Source organism: Styela clava, chromosome 13 (assembly GCF_964204865.1).
Source record: "Styela clava chromosome 13, kaStyClav1.hap1.2, whole genome shotgun sequence".
Lineage (NCBI taxonomy): Eukaryota > Metazoa > Chordata > Ascidiacea > Stolidobranchia > Styelidae > Styela > Styela clava.
Genome location: NC_135262.1, coordinates 2,102,985 through 2,128,858, shown reverse-complemented (window position 1 = coordinate 2,128,858; position 25,874 = coordinate 2,102,985). Strand labels below are relative to the sequence as shown.

At 36.5% G+C, this 25,874-nt stretch overlaps 1 protein-coding gene across 1 annotated transcript; it reads right to left on the bottom strand.

The window, feature by feature from the left end:
• Positions 1–876: 876 nt before the first annotated feature.
• Positions 877–24,357, bottom strand: LOC120332349 (importin-4-like). The gene is made up of 27 exons (XM_078119097.1): positions 24,117–24,357; positions 22,886–23,004; positions 22,356–22,578; positions 21,481–21,666; positions 20,696–20,761; positions 20,316–20,417; positions 19,547–19,630; positions 18,474–18,611; positions 18,065–18,118; positions 17,725–17,834; positions 17,011–17,119; positions 16,513–16,639; positions 15,517–15,630; positions 14,244–14,402; positions 13,135–13,261; positions 12,486–12,597; positions 11,725–11,826; positions 10,854–11,000; positions 9,831–9,933; positions 8,932–9,086; positions 8,115–8,198; positions 5,768–5,893; positions 4,632–4,762; positions 4,179–4,293; positions 3,360–3,458; positions 2,269–2,434; positions 877–2,076 (listed from the first exon to the last, which is right to left on the bottom strand). The coding sequence occupies exons 1-27, from the start codon at positions 24,213–24,215 to the stop codon at positions 1,952–1,954; spliced, it is 3,282 nt and encodes a 1,093-aa protein (XP_077975223.1). The 5' UTR covers positions 24,216–24,357; the 3' UTR covers positions 877–1,951.
• Between the last annotated feature and the right edge of the window lie 1,517 nt (positions 24,358–25,874).

Here is a 25,874-nt window from a genome sequence, read left to right as displayed (position 1 = left end):
CAAAACACTCCTGTTTTGTGTCTGTTCAAATTGCTTTTTTGGCTGAAAGCCTTTTTACAAATCTCGCATTTGTGTGGTTTTTCATTTAAATGAACATCATTTACGTGTCGCTCAAGACGGGAAGGGTATTTGAAGGCCTTACCACAAAACTTGCATTTGCATTCGTTTCTGTCCATACTTTATCAAGTCAGTGGATTAACTGAAGTGATCAATTTTCGCTATATACATTTCACTATATTTTATTACCCTCCAAGCAGCTAGAAAACTAATGTAAAATTCACACTAGATTTATTATCTAGAAAAATAAGCAATTTTTGTGGTAATTACCAAGTAACATAAAGTGAACTGCAAGTAGTTTCAAAGCATATAAACTAGTTTAATAACTGTATACCTACTTTTGGGCCACCCTGTATATATATATGTGCACATAACGTAATCTTATCAACGAAATCTCAAACTTTAACGACGATTAAATTAGAAAGTAGGTTAGATCAAACAACGTTGTCTAAACAAAAACAAATAACGCTCCCGGAAACTCAATTGTAAATGATAGGAACGTGCAAATGTTATTAGTCGCATATTTATTACTTTCTAAAATGTTATCTCTGGCAGGAGTCAAATTAATTTTTCCCAAAACCAATCGCACATAAAAGTACAGTGCAGTTTTATCTTAGTCCCTTGTGCAGTTTTATCAGCTAAGGAAATACAGTATAGTGATTAACTTGATAACTGTCACTAGATTTCTTTAGGTTCATCGAATTATGACCAGCCTTTTGATTCGCAGATTGACGTCAACAGAAGAGTAAGAACACGTTCCTCTCACGACCGCCTTACGTTTTGCTATAGATTGGACGAAAAGGATTGTAAACTCTGATTCATAGATAAAACTTTATTGAACAAAACAAAATTTGAAAGAGTTCCCAATTACAGATATTTAGTTTATCATTATAAACAGCCGACACAATCGTTTCAGCGAATCTTCTAATAATTGCAACCAGATAATAGTTAGACTTGACATTTAACGACCAAGTAGTCTACTTAATAAAGCATAAACAGTAAAAACCATTATTTTGCCCTACTTGGCATAATCATCAAAAAATTCAAACATGAATTGATGGGACTTCATTCCGCATCTTCTCAAAGTAAGGGGTAAATTTAGTGGAAGAGAACTCCACTCGCTTTTTACCTGTGCTCGTATTTTGGAAATTCAGATGAAAATATTCTTCAATGAAGGTTCCGCACACTCAGTAGTGAACATAAAGAGTAGATGAACGGCGCTCCCGAAGTATGTGCATCAAGATGGCGCACAACCCGAACCCCAACCTTTTACACATAATTTGTTCAGGTTGTGCGCCATCTTGGGACGTATACTTCGGAAGCACCTATTAACTTATAAAGACTATTGAAATGCGAAGATAAACGGATTTACTTTCAGGAATTACTGTCACTGACAAATATCAGCAGACGCTCGATGCATTTCGGGGGAGATGAATAAGACTTGTTTTAATTTTCTCGGGGCTTAAAGATTTCAGCAAATTTCAAGAAATGCAACAGCATGCGAGACCTTTTAGCTTTTTTGTATCAACATATTAGAACATTTCTTTGTTGTTTGTGTTGTAGAAAGAATCATCAACTTCCAACGCATGGCTGACAATGATGTTGAAACTATGATAACCGTTTTTTTATGAAACTCAAAATATTTTTTCCATGGTGTGTTCACTTCAAACATGAATGGTTTTGTATAATCAGCAAAAACAACGAGATACTACATTTCTTCGTTTGCGAGTTTGCTCTTGATTTCCGAATTTCTTAGATTTGAGAAATTAAACAACCAAATTGCACCATTGTATGTTGTCTGTACTATAGAAACGAGTTCTAGACTTCCAAAATGTGGCAGATAACGATAGCACTAACAAAAATCACACTACGGTGACAAATTTTTTATGAAAATTCAACCTAAAATTAACTGAATTTTTGAGGCTGATTGGGGTTCCAAATTTTGGCAAATTTGATTGAAAAGTTCTTGTTTGTTTTGATGTATTGACTTCATTTCTTTGGCAATTGATGACTGGATTTCTGCAATTGAAGAAAATAATATACAATCAGAAACCTCTATTAAATTTACTTTATTCCTATTGTGTTTTAAATTATTATTCCAACCACTTCGCAAGATGCACCACACTGTTGAGAACTATATACGTACGTACGGTAAATAGACATCCCAACTGCTACAAAAAAATGAAAACATTAGTAATGAAATAAATATACCTTGCTCAACTCCCTCCATTCCAGTAACAAAAAGTTTTATAATCCTTGATTTAATCTCAACATTGATACAATCTTCATTCAACATTCTACACAAACAAGAATAAACCACGACGTCTTCTTCATGGTCTTGTACTATCGGTAGGTGGTCAAGTAGAACAGGTATTACCTGAAATTTTTGAAAAGTTTGTTTGTCCTTGAGCAAACTGTAACGGGTACTCTCGTTTTGTCACATAGTATGTGTACCAGGTTAAGGTTAGGCCATAATTTTATTCCAATTTTCCTTATTTTAGTTCTATTACAAATTCGGGGACTGTCTGTGTTAGCCAAGTGAATATACCCCCTGCCCATAGCTTTCTGTCACTTTACACAACTTGATACCTTGATTAGTTACCTTCATAGTGGTACACATACTTCTGGAGTGCCCTATGAAGAGCCACCAAAGCCCCTCATACAACCATGTAAATGAGTAATCGAATTCGTAAGTCAGAATTTCACATGTTATAAGTTAAAAGCTTCTACACAAACTTAAAATGTCGACGAAGCGCTCTTACTAATCTATGAAATGGGCTTCACATCAAAATTTGATCCATGTCCATGGCTAAAATAGGAGTCGAGTTTTGTTCTCAGAGTAAATATTTTTTCAACTCAAAGTCAGGATTCAATCAAATATATTACATATCTATCTCGATCGGTAAGTATATTGATAGGTATATGTCTGTTTGTATGTTAGACAATTGCATGTTACACGATATCTCACAAAAGCGAGGTTGAATCTGCTCCAAATTTTGCATGTGTCTCCATCATATCTCGGACCGGAAGCCTATTGATTTTGGATAAATTATGTCGTATAATTAGCGAGTTATTAATTAATTGGAGAAAGGACATGTGGTGTCGCTATCGAGTCAGAGCCGAAACGGCAGTTTCTGATTTGGGGGATCCCCACATGCGGAAGATCGATAAGTTGGCGGTCTCCGATCGCTATCTAGTTTTCAACTTCAATTCTGAGTGGATTGTAATTTTTCCCTGACTCGACATTACTTGCATTTTATAACTTTCATCTCCTTTCCAGGCACCAAAATATCATAGCTTACTTGTTCCACTGGTACAGCTTGCCTATTCGCCATTACCATTCTCGCAACTGCTCCAAGTATATTATCAATCACTCCGCGAGACTTCTCTGTAGAAAGCGCCTGGATAAAACAAGAAAATAATTAAATTTAAGCGTTATTTGGTGAATATCACGACTTGCAACCAGGTTCGTGTGGAGTCAGAATTTGGCTCTTTTAGTCCACTGCACTCCTCTGTAGAAGTCGCTTGAACATGAAAGAACAGGACTGAATTGTATCTTACAGTCAAAAGATATTAGAGCCGAAATACAGTGACTTGCAACCTGAATCTAGCCTGTTTTTTCTCTCCTCCAGTAACATTGTATGTTCAATCGTTATTTCTCTTAATTTTGCATATTATTTTTTACTATCCAAAGTGAAAGAGTCCTGCTGCACACTAACACAAATATATTTCTGTAACGTTCCGTCTGACCAAGGTCAGACTTCTTCAGACATACATAGTTCAACTAGAACAAGAAAAGCAGTTCTATGCATATTTGAACAATCACTGTACTATGGGAGTTACGCATGTGCATGCAAGTGCTTTTCTTGTTATAGTTGAACAATATATGTTTGAAGAAGGTTGACCTTGGTCAGACGAAACGTTACAGAAATATATTTGTGTTAGTGGCAGCAAGACTCATGAATCACTTAGGATTGTTATCTCTACTCTTGCTACAGCATCCTTGCACTATATGCATACGGATCCGCCGCCACGAAAGCATAGAAGAAGGATAAGTAGTTAGTATCGCAGAAACCAAATCATTATTTTACTGAATAAAAAAATAAATTTGACTATGATACCTGAGACAATATGTTCAAAGCTGTTGGATAGAACTGCAAACCTGCTGAGTCAGCATTTTGTAGAACGACACCGATACCAAATATGGAATTGTTACGGACTTCGGTTTCTTTGTCTCTGAAATGAAGGTTGAAAAAATGAGTGTGAGATTCCATGTGCAGGAATTGAAATTAGCAGGAAACTCCAAGCGCAGAACTTGGAATAAACCATTGAAATTTCAAGTGCAGGCTTGAAATGAACCAATAGGATTAATTATTATCCTCTGATGAACATTATGATACCTGCACTTTAACAGTTAGCTCACCGTCGTCGTCAAGAAGTCAATGCTTATGAGTCTTTTACTTCTGAATGAGTGCACATAACTTCGCTTTAAGCATAAGATAAAATTTTTATAGTTATCCTGGGGGCGAGAAAAGCTGATAAGAGACCAAATTGTCTAATCGAAAAAGTCTTACTTTGTTAACCCTAATAGGCTAGGCACTACATGACCAACAACATCTTTTGCTGATCCTGGCCCAAGTTTTTGAAACGTTTCTGCAATTGTACCAGCAGCGAAGGATCTTTCAGACGTAGTGCAAGATGGTTTCTGAAATAATAGTTTTAATATTTTTTATAAGTACAAATACCCTAAATCAGTGGTTTCCAACACTTTTTGGTGAATCAGAAACACATTGAAACATTTCAGAGAATCAATGAACCCCTGCGCAAGAATTCTATAAACTTTAAATATATTCTAACATGGTATATGAATATTTGGATTTGGTGCTCCCGAAGTATGTGAACCAAGATGGCGGACACCGGACATAGTACCAGAGGGTTAGGACCTAATTTTATTTCAATTTTCCTTATTTCAGTTCTATTACGAGTTCGGGGACTAGCCAAGTGACGCTCGTAGTATTTGTACCTAAAATTATAGCCTAACCCTAACCTGGCACACATACTACACTCCGGTGTCCGCCATCTTGGTTCACTTACTTCGGTAGCATCCAACCTTTTTGGTGGAGCGGAAACCCAATGAACTATTTCAGAAAATCGATGAAACACAGTGCAAGAATTCTATAAACTATAAATATATATAAAAGCAAGCTGGCAAGGTATTTGAGAAGGTTAAAATATTGAAGCATGAATAAGAAAAACAAAATCTCTCTGCATGAAATTTAGCAAGTATATGTTCGAGCTTTGTTGGATCTTAGTTACTTCTTCAGACAAATTATCTTCAGTTTGAATTATTGAAATATGGTATATGAATATTCGGATTTGGTACTCCCAAAGTCTGTGAACCAAGATGGCGGACACCGGAATGTAGTAGGTGTACAGGGATAGGGTTAGTTCTATTACGAGTTCGGGGATTAGCCAAGTGACTCCCGTAGTGTATGTACCTGAAAATATGGCCTAACCCTAACCCGGTTCTTCCCAAAAACTCGAATAACTCTTATTACCATTTTATTGAGTTATGCCGATTTCGAGTACATAAAACCCAAGTCACAGAAACACAAATGCACCTCTTCTTGAAAGTAAACCTAACCACTATAAAAAAAAAAGACTATAACACAAATTAATTCTTCCCAAAACTCAATCATCTAAAACTCACCAATTTTGACACTAGAGCAGGCAGAAATCCGGCAAAATATGGCAGAAAAGTTGTTGCTCCAAGATTACCAGCAAGGACTGGTAGAATCTCTCCACAGTATTCAATCAACATCTCATCATATTCAGCCTGAAAATTGAAAAAACTATCAAAACAGAAACGAGAAGATCGGTCGGAGACCGAAGACTTATCGATCGAAACTGTGGTTTCGATTCATGACTCTACAGTGACACCGCGTGTCCCATCACTAATTAATTATTAACTCGCTAATTATACGACATAATTCATCCAAAATCAATAGGCTCCTGGTCCGAGATATGATGAATGCACATGCAAAATTTGGAGCAGATTCAATCTCGCTTTCGTGAGATATCGCGTGCATCTAACAGACAAACAGACAAATACCTATCAACATACTCACCGATTAAAATCGATAAGTAAAAAGTTTGAACTGAACTAAAACTAGTTTTTAGGCTATCGATTGGGTTTTTATGTGAATAATTACTTTTTCTTCTTTTATGCTTTTGTGCCGGTGGATCCGTATGCATATAATGCAGTGATCGGCAACCACCGAGCCGCTGCCCATCGCCGGTCCGCGAAAAGGTCACTACCGGTCCGCAGAAAGGTGACATGAAAACGTACAAGGCCATCTTTATGTGAGGTTGGGTTTTTAAAATGGCAATCACAAAAACGAAAGATCGAAGTGGGTTTAACGTAAGAAATACGGTACGTGAATAGTATCACCTTTGTTTTTGAACGTATTGTCAACATAAATTTTTTAGGCATATAATTTATCACATTAGATTAGTTCGTTCATATAATGGTGGTCCGCCAAAATTTGGTTAGGCTTTACCTGTCTGTCACTGGAAAAAGGTTGCCGACCGCTGATATAATGCACAACTATCCTATGCAACCATCCTTTCCTTTTACAATAATCTAATACAAATACACAAGAATGAAAAAAGTTATACTGTACTCTCCCTTATTGGTTCTGACTGTCCTCACCTCTGCAGATTCCTGAAAATTGATTAATTAAATTAATAAATATTATTAACATAAATGCTGTCCTGCCTAAATATTTGGTGCTCCCTGTATGTAACAAAATCAGTCCTAATACATCGCTTTTTACCATTATTACTAAGTACGAAAAAGACTCCATGTTTGAGACCGAATGCACTATATTTCATTCGAGAGATGTATCACTGCTTCATTTTAATTATAAAAAGTATCATCCGTTCGGTTTTCAACTTTTTAGAAATATGTGCCGCCCGCCAATGTCTTGCAACTTTTAATTTTGGCCCGTGAGCGATGAAAGATTGCCGACCCCTGCACTAATGTGTACCTAACCAAGGGGCAAACCCAGGAGTTTGCGGCTCGGAACCCTCTCTTTCAAAATGTAAAAAAAGCAGTTTTCTCCATTGTTCATACCAAAAGTCGAAGCTTGTAACGCTTTTCAGAACACAGAGACTCTCAAAAAACTCAGGTTTTCAGACCCGTGATCTGCTGTACTATTTTCTTGTAATTTGTGCCTGCGTTATTTATTTATTTTTTACTGGTTGGAAAAAATAAAAATAAACTAACTACGGTCTAACTTGGCAATTAGAAATATCACAAATCCCACTTTGAAATTTCCTGGTTTCGCCTTGACCTAATCATTGCTTCTCTCTCTGCCTGTTATTGGATGTACTGACTGCTAGGGAACTACAGCGAGAATGTGAACAGTTGTATCGAGCGTTTCAAAAGTCTTACATAGTTTATAAGTAGGGCTGTCCAAGCGAACCGAGTATTCAAAATCGAATCTCAAATTATTCGAATCGTTTTTCGTTAATTTTCGAATCGCTAAAATTAGGTACATAAAGCGGAAAAGGCTTGAAACCACCTTTGCAAGACGTTTTTCATGGACAAGCGGCGGCGCTTCCAGCTCAGACCACTCTCGCTCCCCGCGTAATTGGTTTCCCGATATTTCTCTCGCCATCATAACAAAGCGTGTGACCCTCTTTCATAAATCCGAAAACATGGTATTGCAAAATACCATCATTAAGTCAGATGTAAATGCACATACGTTACCACAACATCGAAGGATTGAATAATAGAGACAGATTTAGGATTGCGCAATAATATTCAATTATTCGGTTCGTTTCGGTGAAAATATTCGATTCGAATCAAAAAATTATTCGATTTTGGTCAGCCTTATTTATAGGGTGTGTATAAATAAGTATTATAGTAATAAAAAAACTGGAAAAAAACTGAAGAATTAGGTAATACTACAGCAAGTGCAAAGTAAAATTACTCTCCAAAAAGGACAAAATTTCTTCCTAGAGAGGAATTGGTTGGGTAACCTTGAACTAACCTCTTGCACATCATCTTCATCATCATCGCCATCCTGACAGGCAGATTTCCCGCTCATTACAAGAAACAATGGAGCCATCAAGTCCTAGAAATGATATATTCATTTACGACAGTGGTTTCTAAAGTTAATAAACATGGAGCTAAAACTAGTAGTGGAAGGATATTTGTGCACCGGGAAAGAGAAGGGGTAATTTAAGATACCGTATATTTGATTGTTTCGAATATGCTTTACCTGTGATAATGAAGTAACAATTGGCAATCATATTCTTGCATGTATTTCACATTTATAGTAATTCAGATGCAATTGGAATGCTTTTGTCCTATTACTCTATAAAGAATCGGTAGCAAGGCCGGCCTTAATTCAATATAACAAGAAGTGAAATACCACAGTCACACATTATACTGGTGTGGGACTAGGGAAAGCAGTGCTGTTGCTGTGTTCATGGCATAACAGTACAACTGTTCCCTGCTTATTGGACACGTTTAGTGGACATAACGATTGTTTACTCGAAAATACAAAGTGTCAAACAATTTCACTCAAGTTCGGTGGGACATATTAAACCATTATGTAGGCATAATTGACCTGAGGTATGGAAACCACCGATTCAAAAAGGTCATTGAAATTGATAATGTTAATTATTTTCGCTAGATTGTTAATATATTATTATTATTCAAAAAGACACTCATATGGATACCTTGCTTTTTATGCCGCTTTGCCTGTTGCTTTTATTACTGCAAGACTAAGAGATAGCCACATGTTTATGAATTATGAAAGTGTGAGAACCACTACACTGGGCCGTCGCCATAAATATTATCACCTTTAATGAATCCTGTCCTTTCACGAAGCAATCCATCCCACAGCATTCAATCATCTGATTGGCTGTTGCTATGGATCCCATAACAACCAATCTTTCGGTGTCTTTCACCAAGGTTTTACAGATGACAGGAAAAATTTGAGATACAAATGACGGAACTGTAAAGCAAAACAAAACACATTTAAATTTACGGTTTGGGGCTGGCCTGTGAGTAGAGTCGAATAATTCGGTACTTCAAGTAAAGCAAGAATTTTTTCAATATGGAATGTCCAAAATTTCTGAATTGAGCATGATTAATAAGGGAGAACTTATGGGGATACAATTTTTCAGTTTATGTCATAATCAATTATACATTTGATTTCAGATAATTATTTCTTTTTGAACATTTCATTACATATAAGTACATATTCCAGTAAGAACAAACAACTTATACTCATGAAATATAATCGAAACGGGGCGGGGGCAAGACTTCAAGGTCAACCGACCCCTAGATTTGGTTAAGTATTTTTCTGCAATCATAGCGGAGAGAGTTCAATTGTGACTAATGTTGAACGGTCGAAGCGACAGTCCTTCATATCAAAATTTTAAATTATGAGGTATGAAATGCTGTGCAATATGTATGAACTAATTATTGGACACGAAGTCGACATATGGATCGTCTTGTTATTATGTTGTTGTTCGAATCATGTTGATATTTCTTTTCTTGTTGTGGAAAAAGTGAAACCACTCAACATATTGCTTTGGAATTTTCAGCGGTTGAAGCAATCCTGTCGCACTGATTATCACAAACCTTACAGTGTAATTAGAGAAGGAAGTGTATTCCTAATGTATGGCACGATGCGCCAGCGGAATAGCTTGGTAATTGAATGAAGGTTGATTCCATTTAATATAATATTACTTACAATTTTCGTTCTTCAATTTATGAGCGCACATAGTTAATTCTCCAGATGAAGCAATGGCTGCTTTCCTGACATCTGAGTGAGGGAAATCGACTAGATGATAGACCTGGAATAAAATGTTTTCCAGTTTTCAAATAAAATATTCTATATTTTATCAAAATCATTAACATACGATTTGCACCAATTTCGGATTTTGATTGGTTTTGGACATCGAACAGGGCTCGCGAAGTATACGAACCAAGATGGCGGACATCGGAACATAACATGGGTAACAAGTTAGGGTTAGGCGATAATTTTTCTCCAATTTTCCTTATTTTAGTCCTATTATCAGTTCGAAGACTAGCCAAGAGCCTCCCGTAGTATTTATACCTAAAATTATGGCCTAACCCTAACCTAGTACACATATTACATTCCGATGTCCGCCATCTTGGTTCGCATACTTCGGGAGCCCCCATCGAACACTGTCTTAACGGGCATTTTATCGTTGCCGAGAAGAAATATGTAGAATTTTGCGGTAGTTGGAATTTCAGTGGCCGAAACTTTTCTTAGAGATGAGTCTCCATAACTACTGAATGAGTACGTGATCTATATCTTTCAAAACATAGATTTAAAGATAAAAGGTTCTTCAGGATGTCAAAGCTAACGTTTTCAATAAACTTAAACGCAGGATAATTACCACAGAAGAACATTCACAGACCTTCAGATGCAATCTTCAAATATGTCACACACAATCAGTATGGTATGTTTAGCAATCTCTCCAATGGCACTGCTATTAGCTCTTGAACTAACTACAAATTTTGAGACAATGTTGTGTAATACAGCACCAAAATTCCGGCTAATTACAGCAGTTTCTTGTAATCTAGTGGTTGCGCATAATTTGTTGAGTGAAGACTTTACTTCTAAGTGAGTGTGTGTATAGATTTTCAGTGGTAGCGTGTAATTTTTTCTCAGAGATGAGTCTCCTACACTTTTGAGTAATATCAGAACCACAATTGCAATCCTTTTGAAAAAACAATTGTCACAAACCTCTTCAAATGCAAGCTTTAAATACGGCACAAACTCAGTCTTGGTATATTTTGCAATCTCTCCAATGGCTTCACACGCATCAGACTTCTCATCCATATATGAATTGCCAACAGAAAAGCCCTCAATGTCCTCATCATCATCGTCCTCCTGGTACAAGAAATTAAATTTCAATTTTTCAATATGTTTCGGTTTCATTTCGACCTGTATCAGTAGTTCTTAAACTTTTTGAGCTGTGCCGCCCCCCTTTCAAGAATTTGTTTTCAAGAATATGTCAAGTTTCGCACCCCTCTTTAAATAATAATCAGCTAATAATAAGCTACAAATAACAGAATGTAAGGTGAAATTTTGTTTTATTCAAATAACACTTCAAAATAAGTGAATGGAATGTAAATATCCAAAGTGTTGTTATTTTTTCAATGCTCTGAACAATGTTATGCTGTTCCTCTGCCAATACAGTGCTGCTATCGATTCCACTATGTTACTCTGCCTTTTTGCTTTTGTGTGTTTGCATATTGAGAGGTGATCCACAAACACAACACACACTTCTATGCTGATGTGGTTCGGAAAATGTCTGGCATATGGATAGGATTTACATATTTGTTTCGGGGGAGAGAACAGCCGATAAGACGACTTAACCATTATGGCGAACCACGGCCCCTCGACGGTTACCAGTCCATGTTGGGTATGGGATTAGTTAGTTATTTGTTTTTGAAAGCATGGACTTGATGGTGGAGGAAGCTGTAAATGAACATCACATTCCCTGCGCAATTTTAATCTTGAACCGTGGAAGTGGCGCAAAGGCATGACATAATGCTAGGCACAATATGTCAACCATCAACCATTTGCAAAGTCCTGTCAGAGCAACTTCTACCTGTGAATCTGCCTCAGTAGTCAAATCAGTATCTTGATTACTGTCATCTAAGAATGAGAAATCCTTTGAAGAAGTTCCATTAGTTTCTTCGTTATAGTGAGCCTGAAAAAAGGCAAAATTTAGGTTTCCTGCATACGAGTGATTAATTTGTCAGGCTTTTTCCAAGTTTGCCAAAAGAAAGATTACCAGTAAAAGTACCAGTTCTGGTCGAGTATGGGAATAGTTAGGGTTAATTATGCCTTGTATATCGTCACTGTGAAACCAAAGTGGTTTATGTCAATTTTTCAGGAATGATCTTCTGTCATTGTTGACCACGGGTCACCCTTTGATCTGTATTTCCAAGCTGTATCTGTTTTAGTTTTGATTGCCGTGTGTATATTTTTAGGTTTGGCTGTTAGTACCAAACTAATACAAAAAATCAATTTTTTTTTCAAAACCATACATAAGCCAATTTTGTCTCGCAGCAGTGATATTGACTTGGACAGTGAAGGAAGCCATAGATGTCCAGTGGATACGTATTCTGTCACAATACTGGAAATACACAAAATGAGGTAAAAAGAAGAAAAAAATTGCAGTTCAGGGTGGAAAGAGATGTAACGGTAAAAATAAATTAATTAAATTAACTTTCCATCCACTGTTAGGCCCATCTGATTATTTATTGACATATTTGAAACCTGCAGACTCACGCAGGGAAACCAGTGGCATGAAAATGTTGGCTTAAAATTGGCTTTATTAGTGCGGTAACAAACGAAACAACTCACCACAACCCCCTCAGTTGACCTTAACGAGTCCAACATATGTTTCACAATTACATTCAGGAATGGCGACATCTTTTCCTCGACAATTGTAGCAATAGCAGAGAATAAACCATATCTGCAATGAAATGAAGTCAAATTTACCCAGGGCTGTGCAGTCAGAGATTACCTTAAGTCAAAAATTGTAAAATACAATTACTTTACTTAAAATTTCAACTTCATAGAAAAAAGGCATTTTGTTTTATGTGTTTAAAAGTAGTTTGAGAGCTGGTATCTAAGATTAATGTCTGGGGTTATTTTGCATTGGAGTCAGAGCTGTAACTGGAAATTTACTAAGTCGACTTGAAAATTGTGTACTCAATGTAAAAGAAACAGGCATTCTCCAAAGATTTCATTACCACAGGTTGGTCATCGCAAGGTTAGGACTTGATTCAAAATCCTACATCCATCAAATAAAAAATATTATTTGGAAAATTTGATTTAGTAAGCACATATCATAATTCTCAGAAATTTAAACGCAGTCTTTGCCACTCACCGAATACAAAAAATATCTCTCAACTTGGGATTTCTTCAATCTCAAAAAATTATCATTGATACAAATCTTTAAATCTTTGTGAACTTCTCCCCCCCCCAAAAAAAAAAAATTTTCACTTACGCTGATCTTCTCATATCAGGATCGTTATTCTCATTTTCCAGTAAATTCATTCCAAGTTTCAGACAATCTTCAGCGAGGGGGAGGAAATTGTTTTTACCAACAGTTCGCGCGAGGACACCTAGTGTATCTAAAATCAAATTATTTTTGACATAAAATCAATACAGTAGAAGTAAATCAACAAAGCATGTGGTTAAAACCTCAGATTCAGGTCCTTCCTCCTCATTTGAAATAAATAAAACTGTGAAAAAAAAATGGGTAATTGCTTGTTACGAAAATTGAAAGAAGAACATAAACATGGCATTCACCCAGTAGCTCCAAACTTTTCCATTTTTTGTTCTCTCTGCCTATTTTGGATCTCTGTATTACTCCCTCGCTGGGCATAAAAACTCTACTTCTATTATTAACCAGCTAGTGATACAAAAAATTCTGGCTTTTGTATAGAATGAATAGTTGGTGCTCCCGAAGTATGTGAACCAAGATGGCGGACAGCGGAACGTAACATGGGTAACAGGTTAGGGTTAGGCGATAATTTCTTTCCACTTTTCCTTATTTTAGTCCTATTATCAGTTCGAAGACTAGCCAAGAGCCTCCCGTAGTATTAATACCTAAAATTATGGCCTAACCCTAACCTAGTACACATATTACATTCCGATGTCCGCCATCTTGGTTCGCATACTTCGGGAACCCCGAATAGTCAGTGAGCAATTATTTAAGGGGGCATGACCCTTTTAAAAATAGAAATATTTGTTAGATTTGATCTTGCCCGCTTTATTTTGCATATTTATATTTCTTCATTGCTTAAAGATTGCGATTCCATCCACATATTTTCAACGTGTCTTTGGAATAAATCATACTTTACCTCACTATCTGTTATTTGTAGCTTATTGTTAGCTAGGTATTTTTAGGTGGGCGTAAGACTTGACAAATTCTAAAATGGGGGCGTGACCTAAAAAGTTTGAGAATCACTGATTTGTAATGTGCATCCATAAATATAAAGTACAACAATACTAAATAAGTAAACAACATTAGTAAAAAAACTATACAGAATACAAAGTAAGATTTTTGTATTTTCTTCCCTGGGAAAAATATTCCATGGTGGGAAAACATACCCAACGTTTGCATATGCAGTAATCCTAACTTTTCCGCCTCCTCTTCATTTTGCTGAGTAAGGGTTTGTCCATTTTGCTGATTCATGGTTGGCAAGCAAATTCTGAGTTGACTCAAAATTTGTCCTAGATATGGAAGAAGGTTTTCTTTGGCTGCATTAGCTGGAATAAATGAAAAAAATATATAATCTTGGGCGGTGGTTTTTAACATCTTATGGCTTGTGGCGTTCTTCTGAAGGATTTTATCACTTATGACCCCCTGTTTATCATTCCAGTAGTATTATAGGATAGGATTTACATATTTATCCCGGGGGAGAGGAAAGCTGATAAGACGGCTTATCCATATGACGAACCACGGCCTCTCGTCCGGTTACCATTCCAAGTCTGGTATGGGATTAGTTATATTGTTTGTTTTTACGGAAGCATGGACTTGGTGGTGGAGGAAGCCGTAACCGACCAGCGGTTACGTGAACCACCCAACAACGGCGAGGAGTCCAACAATCCTTTCGCACATAACCATCCCTGCATGGGATTCGAACCTGCGAACCCACGCAGAGAAATTAGAGGTGCGGTGGCGAGCGTATTCCTAACGCTTAGCCCGTTGAGCCACACCGCCGCGTCATTATAGTGTTAATAGTGTTATTTAAAATGGTAGATTCCAAATCCCATTATGTTCAACCAACTAATACTCAACAAAGTGAAAACACCCTGTCAAATAATCTTATCAAGCCATAAAGCTAGGGGGAACGGGGAGTAGTAAAAAATAAAATCAGTTTTGCGACTAGCATTGCGGCCCCCCTTAAACTGCTCTGCGACGCCCTTGGGAGGCGACAGCCGCACAGTTGGGAACCACCGATCTGGAGGTCATGGAGCGTTCTCTGGAGGCCACAAGCAAACAACATTGGAAATGACAACATTAATTTAAAGTGAATTGACTGTGATTAAACAAATCTTCAACTTGTATGCATTTATTCTTTTGCTTTCGCTTTTCTATTATTAAACATGGCAAATAAGATAAGGCATGAAACACAATGAAAGAAAAACTAGATTTTTTTTATAGAAGAGCTGAGATTCCTCAGAAAGAAGACAAGCTATACAGTTGTATTGACTTCCATTCCTCCTTTAAATACCTCGTATGTTTACAAAAAAAATTGAAATTTTCACAAAACTTAAATCATATGCTTCTTACAAGCCGTTCACGTTCTTCTGTGGATGAAACTGGCAACACCACTCGTCTAAGAGGGATTAAAATATCTATAATTTTTTTTTGACTCACCTACAGCTCCAATTGCACTGACAACTAATTCTCTTGTGTGAATCTTTTCGCAAGTTTGTAAAGTTGTCAGTAGATGTGACATCAATTGTTCGAGATAAGTGAGAATTTCATCATCTGAAAAGAAGAGAGTGATATATCGTTATTACCCAATGCATGTAGTCACTCAATCCAGCAGTTTCCAAATATTTGTTCTACGGCATCAAATTATCAGGGAAAAAACTCATAAAGGCTTAGAGCAGGGGTTCTCAACCTGGGGTTCGCGAACTCCCAGGGGTTCACGAGAAGATTTCCAGGGGTACTTGGACGGCAGTCGAGTTTTTGTGTGTTGCTGTTTTTTAATATCCTTTATTACTATCAGAGGAAAATGCGTGTCGATTGAAACTAGACGCCAATTGAAACGTAGATTTTCCCTGATGTTGCGTTGTTGTGATTGTGACGCAACAATGTGAAATTCACGGCTTTGCAGGCAAACTGTGAAATCTTATAAAACAGCGAGCTGCGAGCATCGGAGAAAGTGATTATGCTTATTGAAACTTGGGAGAGATTTTAATAATTCATTAGTTGGGCAGAGAACAAGGGTAATAATATCAGCATGAAGATTTAATTTAGTTACATCTAGTCAATAAATTGTTGTTTCAAAAAATCGTTAGTCAGTATATCACAACTTTGTTCGGTGTCTGATTACCGGGGGTTCGCGTTGATTGTTTCGTGACTCGAGGGGTACTTGACAGAAAAAAGGTGAAGAACCCTTGGCCTAGAGAATGGATGGCAAAAGGTCAACTCTTCTCATATTCTCTAAATTCAATTCAGCAAATAAATGAACTGCAACTCGCAAAATTGCAGACAATTCTGGCTCAGTATCCTGATTTCATGTTGATAAATATTTCGAGTCGTATCATGGCAACCTACAGATTTGACTTCAGTTTCAGCTCCAGAACTTGAATTCAATTTCCATTTATTCGTAGTCAAAAGTGACCCCAGAAATTTCCAACTCACCCAAATTTTCAACAAAATTTTCCACAGCATAATAAGCTCTAGTAATTCCTTTGTTTGATTCCCGAGTTTTCTTCAAGATTTCAAAAAGTAATGGCATGACTTCCGACGAAAACTTGCTGATATCAGGCTAGAGATAAAAAATCTAGCTTAACGTGGAGCGATTTTCTAATTGTAATTATCTAACCTAAGTGATTCAAGTCTTGCTGCACACTAACACAAATATATTTCTGTAACATTTCCCTCTACCAAGGTCAACTTCTTCAAACATACATAGTTCAACTACATCAAAAAAAAGCAATTGCATGCATACTCAAACAATCAATGTGAAACTACGAGAGTTATGCATGCTAAATAATTAATAAAAAATCGACACCACTAACATCAGCCTTCTTATCGGCTTCCCTCCCCATAAATATTTACATAAATATGTAACCCTATCCTAAATACTTTCTGAATTAATATAATTGAATATTTCCATCTAAATATGATGATGCGAACCTGCAAATGCTCTGAAAACTGCCCAATAGCAAACAACGAAGCCGTCCTCACAACCTCATTCTCATTGAGTGAGGCCCGACATACAATCTCCAGAAACTGTTTCAAATGACTGAAAAACAAAATGGGCAAAATTCAAAAACTACTTTATAAAATGAGAGACAATGCCCAAAAATTATTATGTACACAGAGGTTGAAGGTTAAAGGTTCAATATTGCCTGGCCAATGCAGTTATTATAGAATCGCCGTTCAAAGAGAAAACAGTTTTTTGATTAATCCTTCACCTAATCAACTTTTAATACCTCTCACAGAAAATGTCATATCTTTTTGTTCAAACATGCCAGAAATTTCACTCAAGTATTGTTGGAAAGCTTGTTTTTGTCTCCTTCAAACAAACAAAACGATAAACTGTCGTCAGAGACATGCAAAACATTTTCTTCTCACCCTATGGCGTCGATATAAGATAAATTCAAAAAATTTTTGAGAAGAAGTTTTCTAACCATGTGCTGTGGTAAACACATGCCAGATTGAAGAAATAAAAAATGCTCGCGAAAAAGAGCATTACGTCACTATTAAGACAAATCCTGGTCTTTTGAAGTGAAGCTAAACGAGAGATATTGAAAAGAATATGTTCACTAATCAATACAATTTTTGCATTGATTAGCTTGTATTATCAAATGTCTGGCTAATTTTTGAGACTTTCCAATCTTAGCTTACTTCGCTTTGATAAATTCTGATGTTCCTTCCGCAAGACAGGCAAGAGTGAGCACGAGACCTCGTTGATGACTGGGGTCATTGCTTGCCATCATTACTTCAAGCTTTGGCATCTGACAGAAAAAGAGAGTCTAAGAGAGAATGTAATCAAGCATATCCGAAACAAATTGAATTATTTCTGAGAAAATTGTATATAATAATTCGAGCATCGTGATGGCCTAGCAGTTAAAGCGCTAGCATTAACTGCATTGCCATCGCATCTCTGGTCCAAATCCCATGCCCTTAGCTCACACAGGATGTAATAAATTGGAGGGCTTTCAATGTATAATAATCAAATACTCACAATTGCTTTAAATAGTTTCTCAGGCGGGAGATGCAGAGCTAGTTCATCTATTATCTGAAAAGATAATACCAAAATGTTCAATTCTTTTAATTTATTAATGTAACACGATTTAACAGGAGTTGGTAATTACTTTTCTGAGTGGACCACTTACAAATGAAATAATAGACTTTGTTACTGGTCTGAAGGTTTAAAACTCAATATGAAAAACTATGGATAAAAAAACAGTTATTCACAAAAGCTTGGCTAACATTTATATTTGGCGCACATAACAAGGGTAATAAAGGTTGCTAACCCCTGAAATTGCATATTTGATTAAAAGGATTCCTGTACAAACCCTCGTTTAAAGTGAAAAACGAGTAAAAACATCACAATTCAGGACTTTTGAATAGAATAAATATTAACTACTCACATAAACAGCAGCTGAGATAGGGTACTCTGACTCAGCATCTTCAGAAGAAAAGCTGACGTCATCATCGTCCGGAGCTGAGGTGATGATCGGAAAGATACTATCGAGGATTGGTTCGATCAAAGATAATTTGATGACAGCCTGTGGAAGGATAGGATTCGATTAATTAACATGTCTATCCCAGGGGAGAGAAAAGGCAATAGGATGGCTTAATCATATGGAAAACCACGGCCTCTTGTCCGGTTACCAGTCCATGTCGGGTATGGGATTAATTAGCCAGTTTTTGTTTTTGGAAGCATGGACTTGACTTGATGACAAAAGCTGTAGACGACCAGCGATTACGTGAACCACCCTACGGTGTTAAGGAGTCCAGCAATCCTCCTGCACAGTCAGCCAGGTATTTGTTTTCAAATGCATGGACTTGAACTGGGATATAAAGGAACTTTATTTTGTGGCAAAACATGAAGCCCACTGTCACTTTAGGTAGATTGCCTTAGCTCTGGTGATAAAAAAAACACTATTTGATAACGAACAACCAACTAGTATGGTGCAGGGTGTAATGCAATGCAAAAATATAAATTGCACGAAGGTAGACCACTCTGATGTTCGTTGAGTATCAGAAAACCCTTACAATTTTTTAAAACTTACAAAATACAGGATTAAACAACAGGCTCCATAAAGAAAATAACTTTGAGCAATAAATGCAATAGCCTTCTAGGAGACGCACATTTCCAACAATTCCATCAATGTATAATTAATTGGATTCCTGCCCATTGCCAAATCACCCTTGTCTACTACCGGTATGTCTCTTAAACTAATATCCTAAAATAAAACAGACAATTTCTACCAAATGTAACCCAGATATCAGGCAGACAAAGTGACCTGACAAACAATAAAAGATGAATATTGGAAATAAGGATAAGCAACCAAGCATAAATATAGCAGTTCACTTACATTTAAATAAGGCTTTGTCAGAACAGATAATCCCAATGTAAAAGACTCAAAAAATAGATTATTCATACCCATTGACTGTAACTGACCAAAAGCAAGCTCCACGAGTAAAATATCAATCTTACCTTTTTCTTCAGCTTGATTATCCATCTCAGCAGAGACAAAGCTCTTACTCTCGTGGTGTCTTCTAATTCTGAGTTAGAAGCGATCTAGAAAAATTTAATTTTAACGAGCTTGTCGTGAACATGACAGTGAATAAGATCCACTTTATTGTTCAAAGCAACTCAGCTTCATGCAAAAAAGAATCAGAGCAAAGTTACGTGCGACGACCGAAATGCCAAAAGATACCATGAGGTACTTTAATCATGTTCTAGGGGAAAGACCTTTTGCATAAAATGGCAATTTTCAGAACCACTTGCATACAGTAACAGAAAACAACCAACTGGGTACCAATAATATATAACTTGTTTTTTATCTGCAACGAGGACAGCACTAAACCCTTGACATATTGCCCCCCTGGTGAGACATATTCTGCAAAGGTGTCGCAACAACATGCGCCACATGCTCGCACAGAAGATAACAAATATTCAAAGTGCTGATTCTATTCCATCGTCATTACAATACATGACAAAACGCAGAAAATCATTTGAAGATTACCCTCTAAAACGAAACACCTTACTGACTATCAAAAGTGACTATTATTCGGAAATATTCAAAAATTATCAAAAAAAATATTCGAATATTTTGATATTAGAATCGCTTTGGACATAGCGTTTTGGACCCTGGGCATAGCGCCTGCAAATGGCAATTTCAGCTGAAGATCTTGAAAAAAACTTTTGAAAAAAAAAAACAATAGCAGTATAGCTCAAAGTCAATAGATAACTGGTTTTATACCTGCAATGAAAACAACACTAAATCTTTGACATAAGGTGAAATGAAGCTGACTTCCGTTTCAATTAACGTCTCAAATATTTCCATCAGTTCAGAAGCTTTGTCCTGGAGAAAAAAAAAACAATATAATAAATGATTGTTTATTTCTCAATAAATAGTGTTTGTTTGAAAAAGACTGAGTTTAATGAGATGTAGTAACATTTCCGAAAAATATTTATAACAGTACGTCGCTTCAAATAATCATGCTTTTACTGCAAGATGACACAATTTATAGAAATCTGTGGGCTACCATATTGGGGGGCTCAGAGTTTTAAAAAAGGCAAAGAAAAGTTCAGGAATCGCTGCTTTGATTATTATAAATGTCAAATAATAATATTTCTTACCTCATCAGTTTCAAGAAGTCTCTGAATCACGTTGACACATTTCAGAACAAGAGGACGAACAAGATTCTAAAGAGTAAAATGAAGAATAGCCTTGTTTAAAGAATTATCCTTTTAAGGAAAATAGAAGTCTAACAATATAACTGATCATGGATTTTTATTATCAATGGCCAGTACAGAGCAGAGACATGTCAATATATATCGGTATCGAGTATCAGCAATGTCTGCCATCTGAATCCCAAACATCAATTTCTTTTCATCTGGAATATTCCCTTTACAAGCTAAAAATTATGTGCACTCTGAATAATGCTCACCAACTATTATTTAAACCTGTCTACCTGCTACCTACTCAAGGTAATAATTAAATAGTACCGGAATATCGGTATCAGAATATCTGCTTTTTTGAAATATTGACATATCGGTATCGGCGTTTATCGCTTTATATCGGAGCGGTATCGCCAACAAAAGGGTATATCTACATGACAGAGTAGTTAGTACCTTTCAACGTGAGGGCAAGATGAAAAAAATATTGTATAAAAGAGAATTTCAGAAAACTGTAACATTAGAGTACCAATCAAATCATTGAACATTTTAAATGTCCTTGTCTTAAAAGGCAACAAGTCGTATGTTCTTTATCCTCAGCTCACAATTATTGTGCCATAAAAAAAATTTGGTGAGCAAAGTAGCAAGCAATTTTAGTGTTTCATTTCAGATGACAACAATATGGTTCAAGAAATGGACAACCAAGAGCTTGAACCCACATACTTCAGTTTATAAAGCACACTTACCACATATTCATCACCCAAATAAGGCACAAGAGAGTCGAAAGCCTTCACAGCATAAATTTCAGTGTTCCCTACTTCTTTTCCAACATTTTCCAGTGTTCCTCCAAGTAATTTTAACAAGTCAATGAAATGGGCTCCTAATGTTTCATTCACGTAATCACAAACAACACTGACTAGATACAATGTAGTCTGGAGTGGAGAGAATAGAAGAACATGGTTAATACATGCATGTAAAAAATGTACTCCCGTAGTATGTGTACCAAGTTGGGGAAACCGGAACGTAATATGTGTACCAGGTTAGGGTTAGGCCATAATTTTATTCCTTATTTTAGTTCTATTAAGAGTTTGGGGACTATCCAAGTGACTCCCGTAGTATTTGTACTTGAAATTATTGCCAAACCCTAACCTGGTACACATACTATGTTCAGGTGTCCGCCATCTTGGTTCACATACTTCGGAAGTACCTAAAAAATGAAGGCATGTGAAAAGTAGGGATATGCATTTGCGAATACCTGATGATTCCAGAATCTAATCAAGTATTTTTTTCAAATCAAACGAATCTTGAATACTTGTGAGATATATAACTGTATGTGACATTTTATTTGATGGGTCCTCCAGACACATAAATTACTGAAAACATAGAATCCATCACTTAGTCAGTTTGTTGAGATACACAATTAGAAGCTTGTCTCATCAATAAATCAATAGGAAGATGAGAGTCGTATGTCAGAAATGTAAAAACATGGCTTTCATAAATTGAATGATTCACCTCGACCTTGGGCAACAATTCGAAAAATTAGCTATTTGAAATGATTCGAAATGCCCAGGAAAATTTCTATTTTCAAACATTATTCCTAAATTTTAATTACTAAACATACCTCTCTGCTGCCTTCTTGTGTAACCCCTCTTTTGATTACTTCGAACAAATCTGGCCAGGTTCCGTTAACCTGTCCTAGTTCGTGTTTTGCTATCGACGCGGCAACTTGGCAGAGAGAATGTGCAACTTTAGAATCGTTTTCAATTAGCAGTCGCTCAAGCACGGCTTGGCGGACTCCGACACAAATCTCACGGTTGAATGATTTCCACTGCCTTGAAACTTTTCTGTTATTATCAAACGCAAAGATATAAGATGTGTCATATGGATAGTATAGAAAGAGTTCAATTAAAGTAAATCAGTATTTTTCAAACTGGACATTGAAGAGCCATGTGGCCCTTCTATGAGGGCATCAATTAAGGGCCCCTACGAATCACAAATTAGAATTCCCCACCACCTTGCACAAGGTGTAATAAATTGCGTGAACAATGCTGAACCATCCAAAATGAAGTTACTCCTTGCATATATTGTGGCCGCTTGCACAGAGCAAGAGGCAGATAAATATGTTGTATATAAAAAATTTCCGTTCTATACCTTCGGAAAATAATTGCTGCAAGTTTTCTTATTTCTGCGTCATCTCCTTGACAAAGTACAGAAAAGAGAGAAGGAACAAACGAAGCATGACCATTCAATTCTCTGAGATCAGCAGTCGCCTGATAAGATAAAAAGATAATCACAGAGACAGATAAGGTTGCACTAACTGCATTTTATTGTTATGCTGATTATGGAGTCGAAATATAAACTTATACTTATATTATACTTTTAGTATTAACCTGATTTAGATTTCCTAAGGAGGAGGAACTCGTATTGTTTATTTATATTTATAAATAGTTACATTTGATAGGATTTACCAATTTATGCGCCGACCCTAGAGCCCTCACTAACGATGGTGATCTCTCTCATATCGAGATCGTTGCAACGAGAAATACCTTGCTCGACTACGGGTGATCGTCTGCACGTCTCGGATCACAGTTCGTATAGTCTGTAAAGCCTTATCACGTCACTGTGACGTAATTTTTAGATGATGCAGTGGGGGTTAGGTTTGACATATGCAAATTTGTTTTGCTACGCCGACTAGAAGTAGTACTTGACGTACGAAACTACACTAAACCCAAAAACTCCAAATGCTGTAATGAGTATCGAACATGCTCAGGAATCATGACACTTTCTTCAAGTTTCAATCCAACCACTCTGCAGTTGAGAGTTCGAAAACTCCAAGACTTACTATACAAATCGGGTGACATTGTCCCGTTTCAGAGAAACCCATTTTACAGATGATCTGACACCCCTCCTTCGGGAGACGTCTGGACATTGTTGTCCCTCAATATCGGTAATATTACAGTATAATGAAGTTGCGCAAAATACTACAAAAAAGCACAATCTAGTAATGTCATCAATGAATTCTTTGGAAAAAAATAATCCGATTTACATTAGGAAAAAAAATGTTACTGTTGCATTCGAGAGTTTTTAGCAAAAAACGGCAATTTTGGTCATGTGACGGCCGCGATTGATTTAGATTATTATTGAGACAAGCATTGCGCAATATGAAGCATCTGTCGTGGTCCCAGACGCCCCTCGTCTGTGAGACACATAGAGTGTTTGTTTTATTAAGCCAAATGGAGGGAAATTCTTGGAATTTGGTTGTGTGCTGTACTGTATCAGACTATGTTGTCAGCAATTACCAATACCAGACTTTACTTGTCTTACGACACCCGATACATAAAACTGCCAATAATTTATGTAAAATTTAAAAAAAAAAAAAAACCTTTTCAATGACTGCATTTTCTGGCACCAATAAATTCCTCAAAATCTGACACAAACTTGTCGCCACAGAGTTATCAGAAGAAGCTATCAGCGGCTCCATAGGTTCTATAAATATCTAACGATCTGGAAAATATCTTATATCTAGTATATTGTAGAATAAATTTACTAAAAAACTGCTATTTTGCCAATTCCGGCACCTTACAGTAACTTCTGAACTTGCTCTACAGCTCTCCGAAATCGAAGCATGTGTTGTCCATCTGTAACGCATGAATAACTTTCCCTTGGGAGGCGGGGCTAACACCAAATACGGAAAGTGAAGTAGAATATTTATCGCGGGGAGATGATGCCTATGAGTCGGTTTAATCATATGGCATAACCGGTATGTTAGTCGTTAGGCATAACAGAACGTCTCGTCCGGTAACCAGTCTATGTCCGTGTTAATATGTATTACAGATACACGGACTGATACATGGTGGTGGTGGAAGTCGTAATATTTTACTCGAATTTGCGGAATGAAGTGGTCTTGCCCATCTCTTCATGCACCAGAATGTGAATTTGTAAACAAAATACCCAAGAACATAAAAGAGTTTACTTGTCCAAACTGTGATACGGAGTATTTTGTAACAAAAAAGTGCTGTAGTAACAAATACATCACTTATAAGAAAAAATTAATCACAGAAAATGGAAACAACATGATATGTGGTGATTGTGAACAGAGGATAGTCCACTTGTCATGTTGCAATTACTTGGAAAGTATGAAGTTAATAGAAGAATATATTGAATGCAGCAGATGTGGAAAAGGCCACTCCATATGTGCATGCCAAATGATAAATGACACACCAGGCATAGGGCAGATCTCCAAATGTTTAAATTCAAATTGTGAGTATTTCAACTTGCAATGCATGTGCGGATACAAACAAAACATCTTAGATGTGGAAAATCATGTATGCACAAATTGTGCTAGAATATACAGATGTGCTGAAGTGACGAAAAATGAATAAACTCAAAAAATGGCTCTGAAAATTACCACTTTTAACTGTAGAGGTTTACGGGATACAGTAAAAAGAAGGAACATATTTCAATTGTTTAGTCTGCGAAAACTTGGAATCATCTTCCTGCAAGAAACTCACTGGACAGATGATATAAGAAGCGAAATAAACACATTCAAAGGGTATGAAATAATTGCAGCGAATTATACGTCACACAGGGCGGGAGTTGCCATTTTAATATCAGAAAAACTGTCATACAAGAAAATTTATCTAAATTGCGATCCAAACGGCAGGTATATACTTCTTCAAATGGAAATGGAAGGAAAAAACATAATGCTTGTAAACCTTTATGGTCCAAACAAAGATGACACACAATTTTTTCTCACTCTGTTGCAAAAAATTGAAGAAAGGGAAATATTTGAAATTATAATTGGAGGAGATTTTAATACTGTAATGAATAATGATTTAGATAAAAGAGGGGGACAAGCAATACATAAAAATAAAAATGCTCAGAATCTAATTAACTGCATAGCAGAAGAAATGGGATTGGTCGATATTTTTCGAGAACTAAACCCTGGAGTAAAAGAATATACCAGAGAACAATATAATCCAACAGTCGCCTCTAGACTAGATTTTTTCCTCATATCTGCTTCACTTCTCGTATATACAACGAATAGTGAACACGAGACAAGTATTCAATCAGATCATCGAATGGCGAGTTTTGACATAGATTGGAAAAAGGAGAGTCGTGGTCCAGGATACTGGAAATT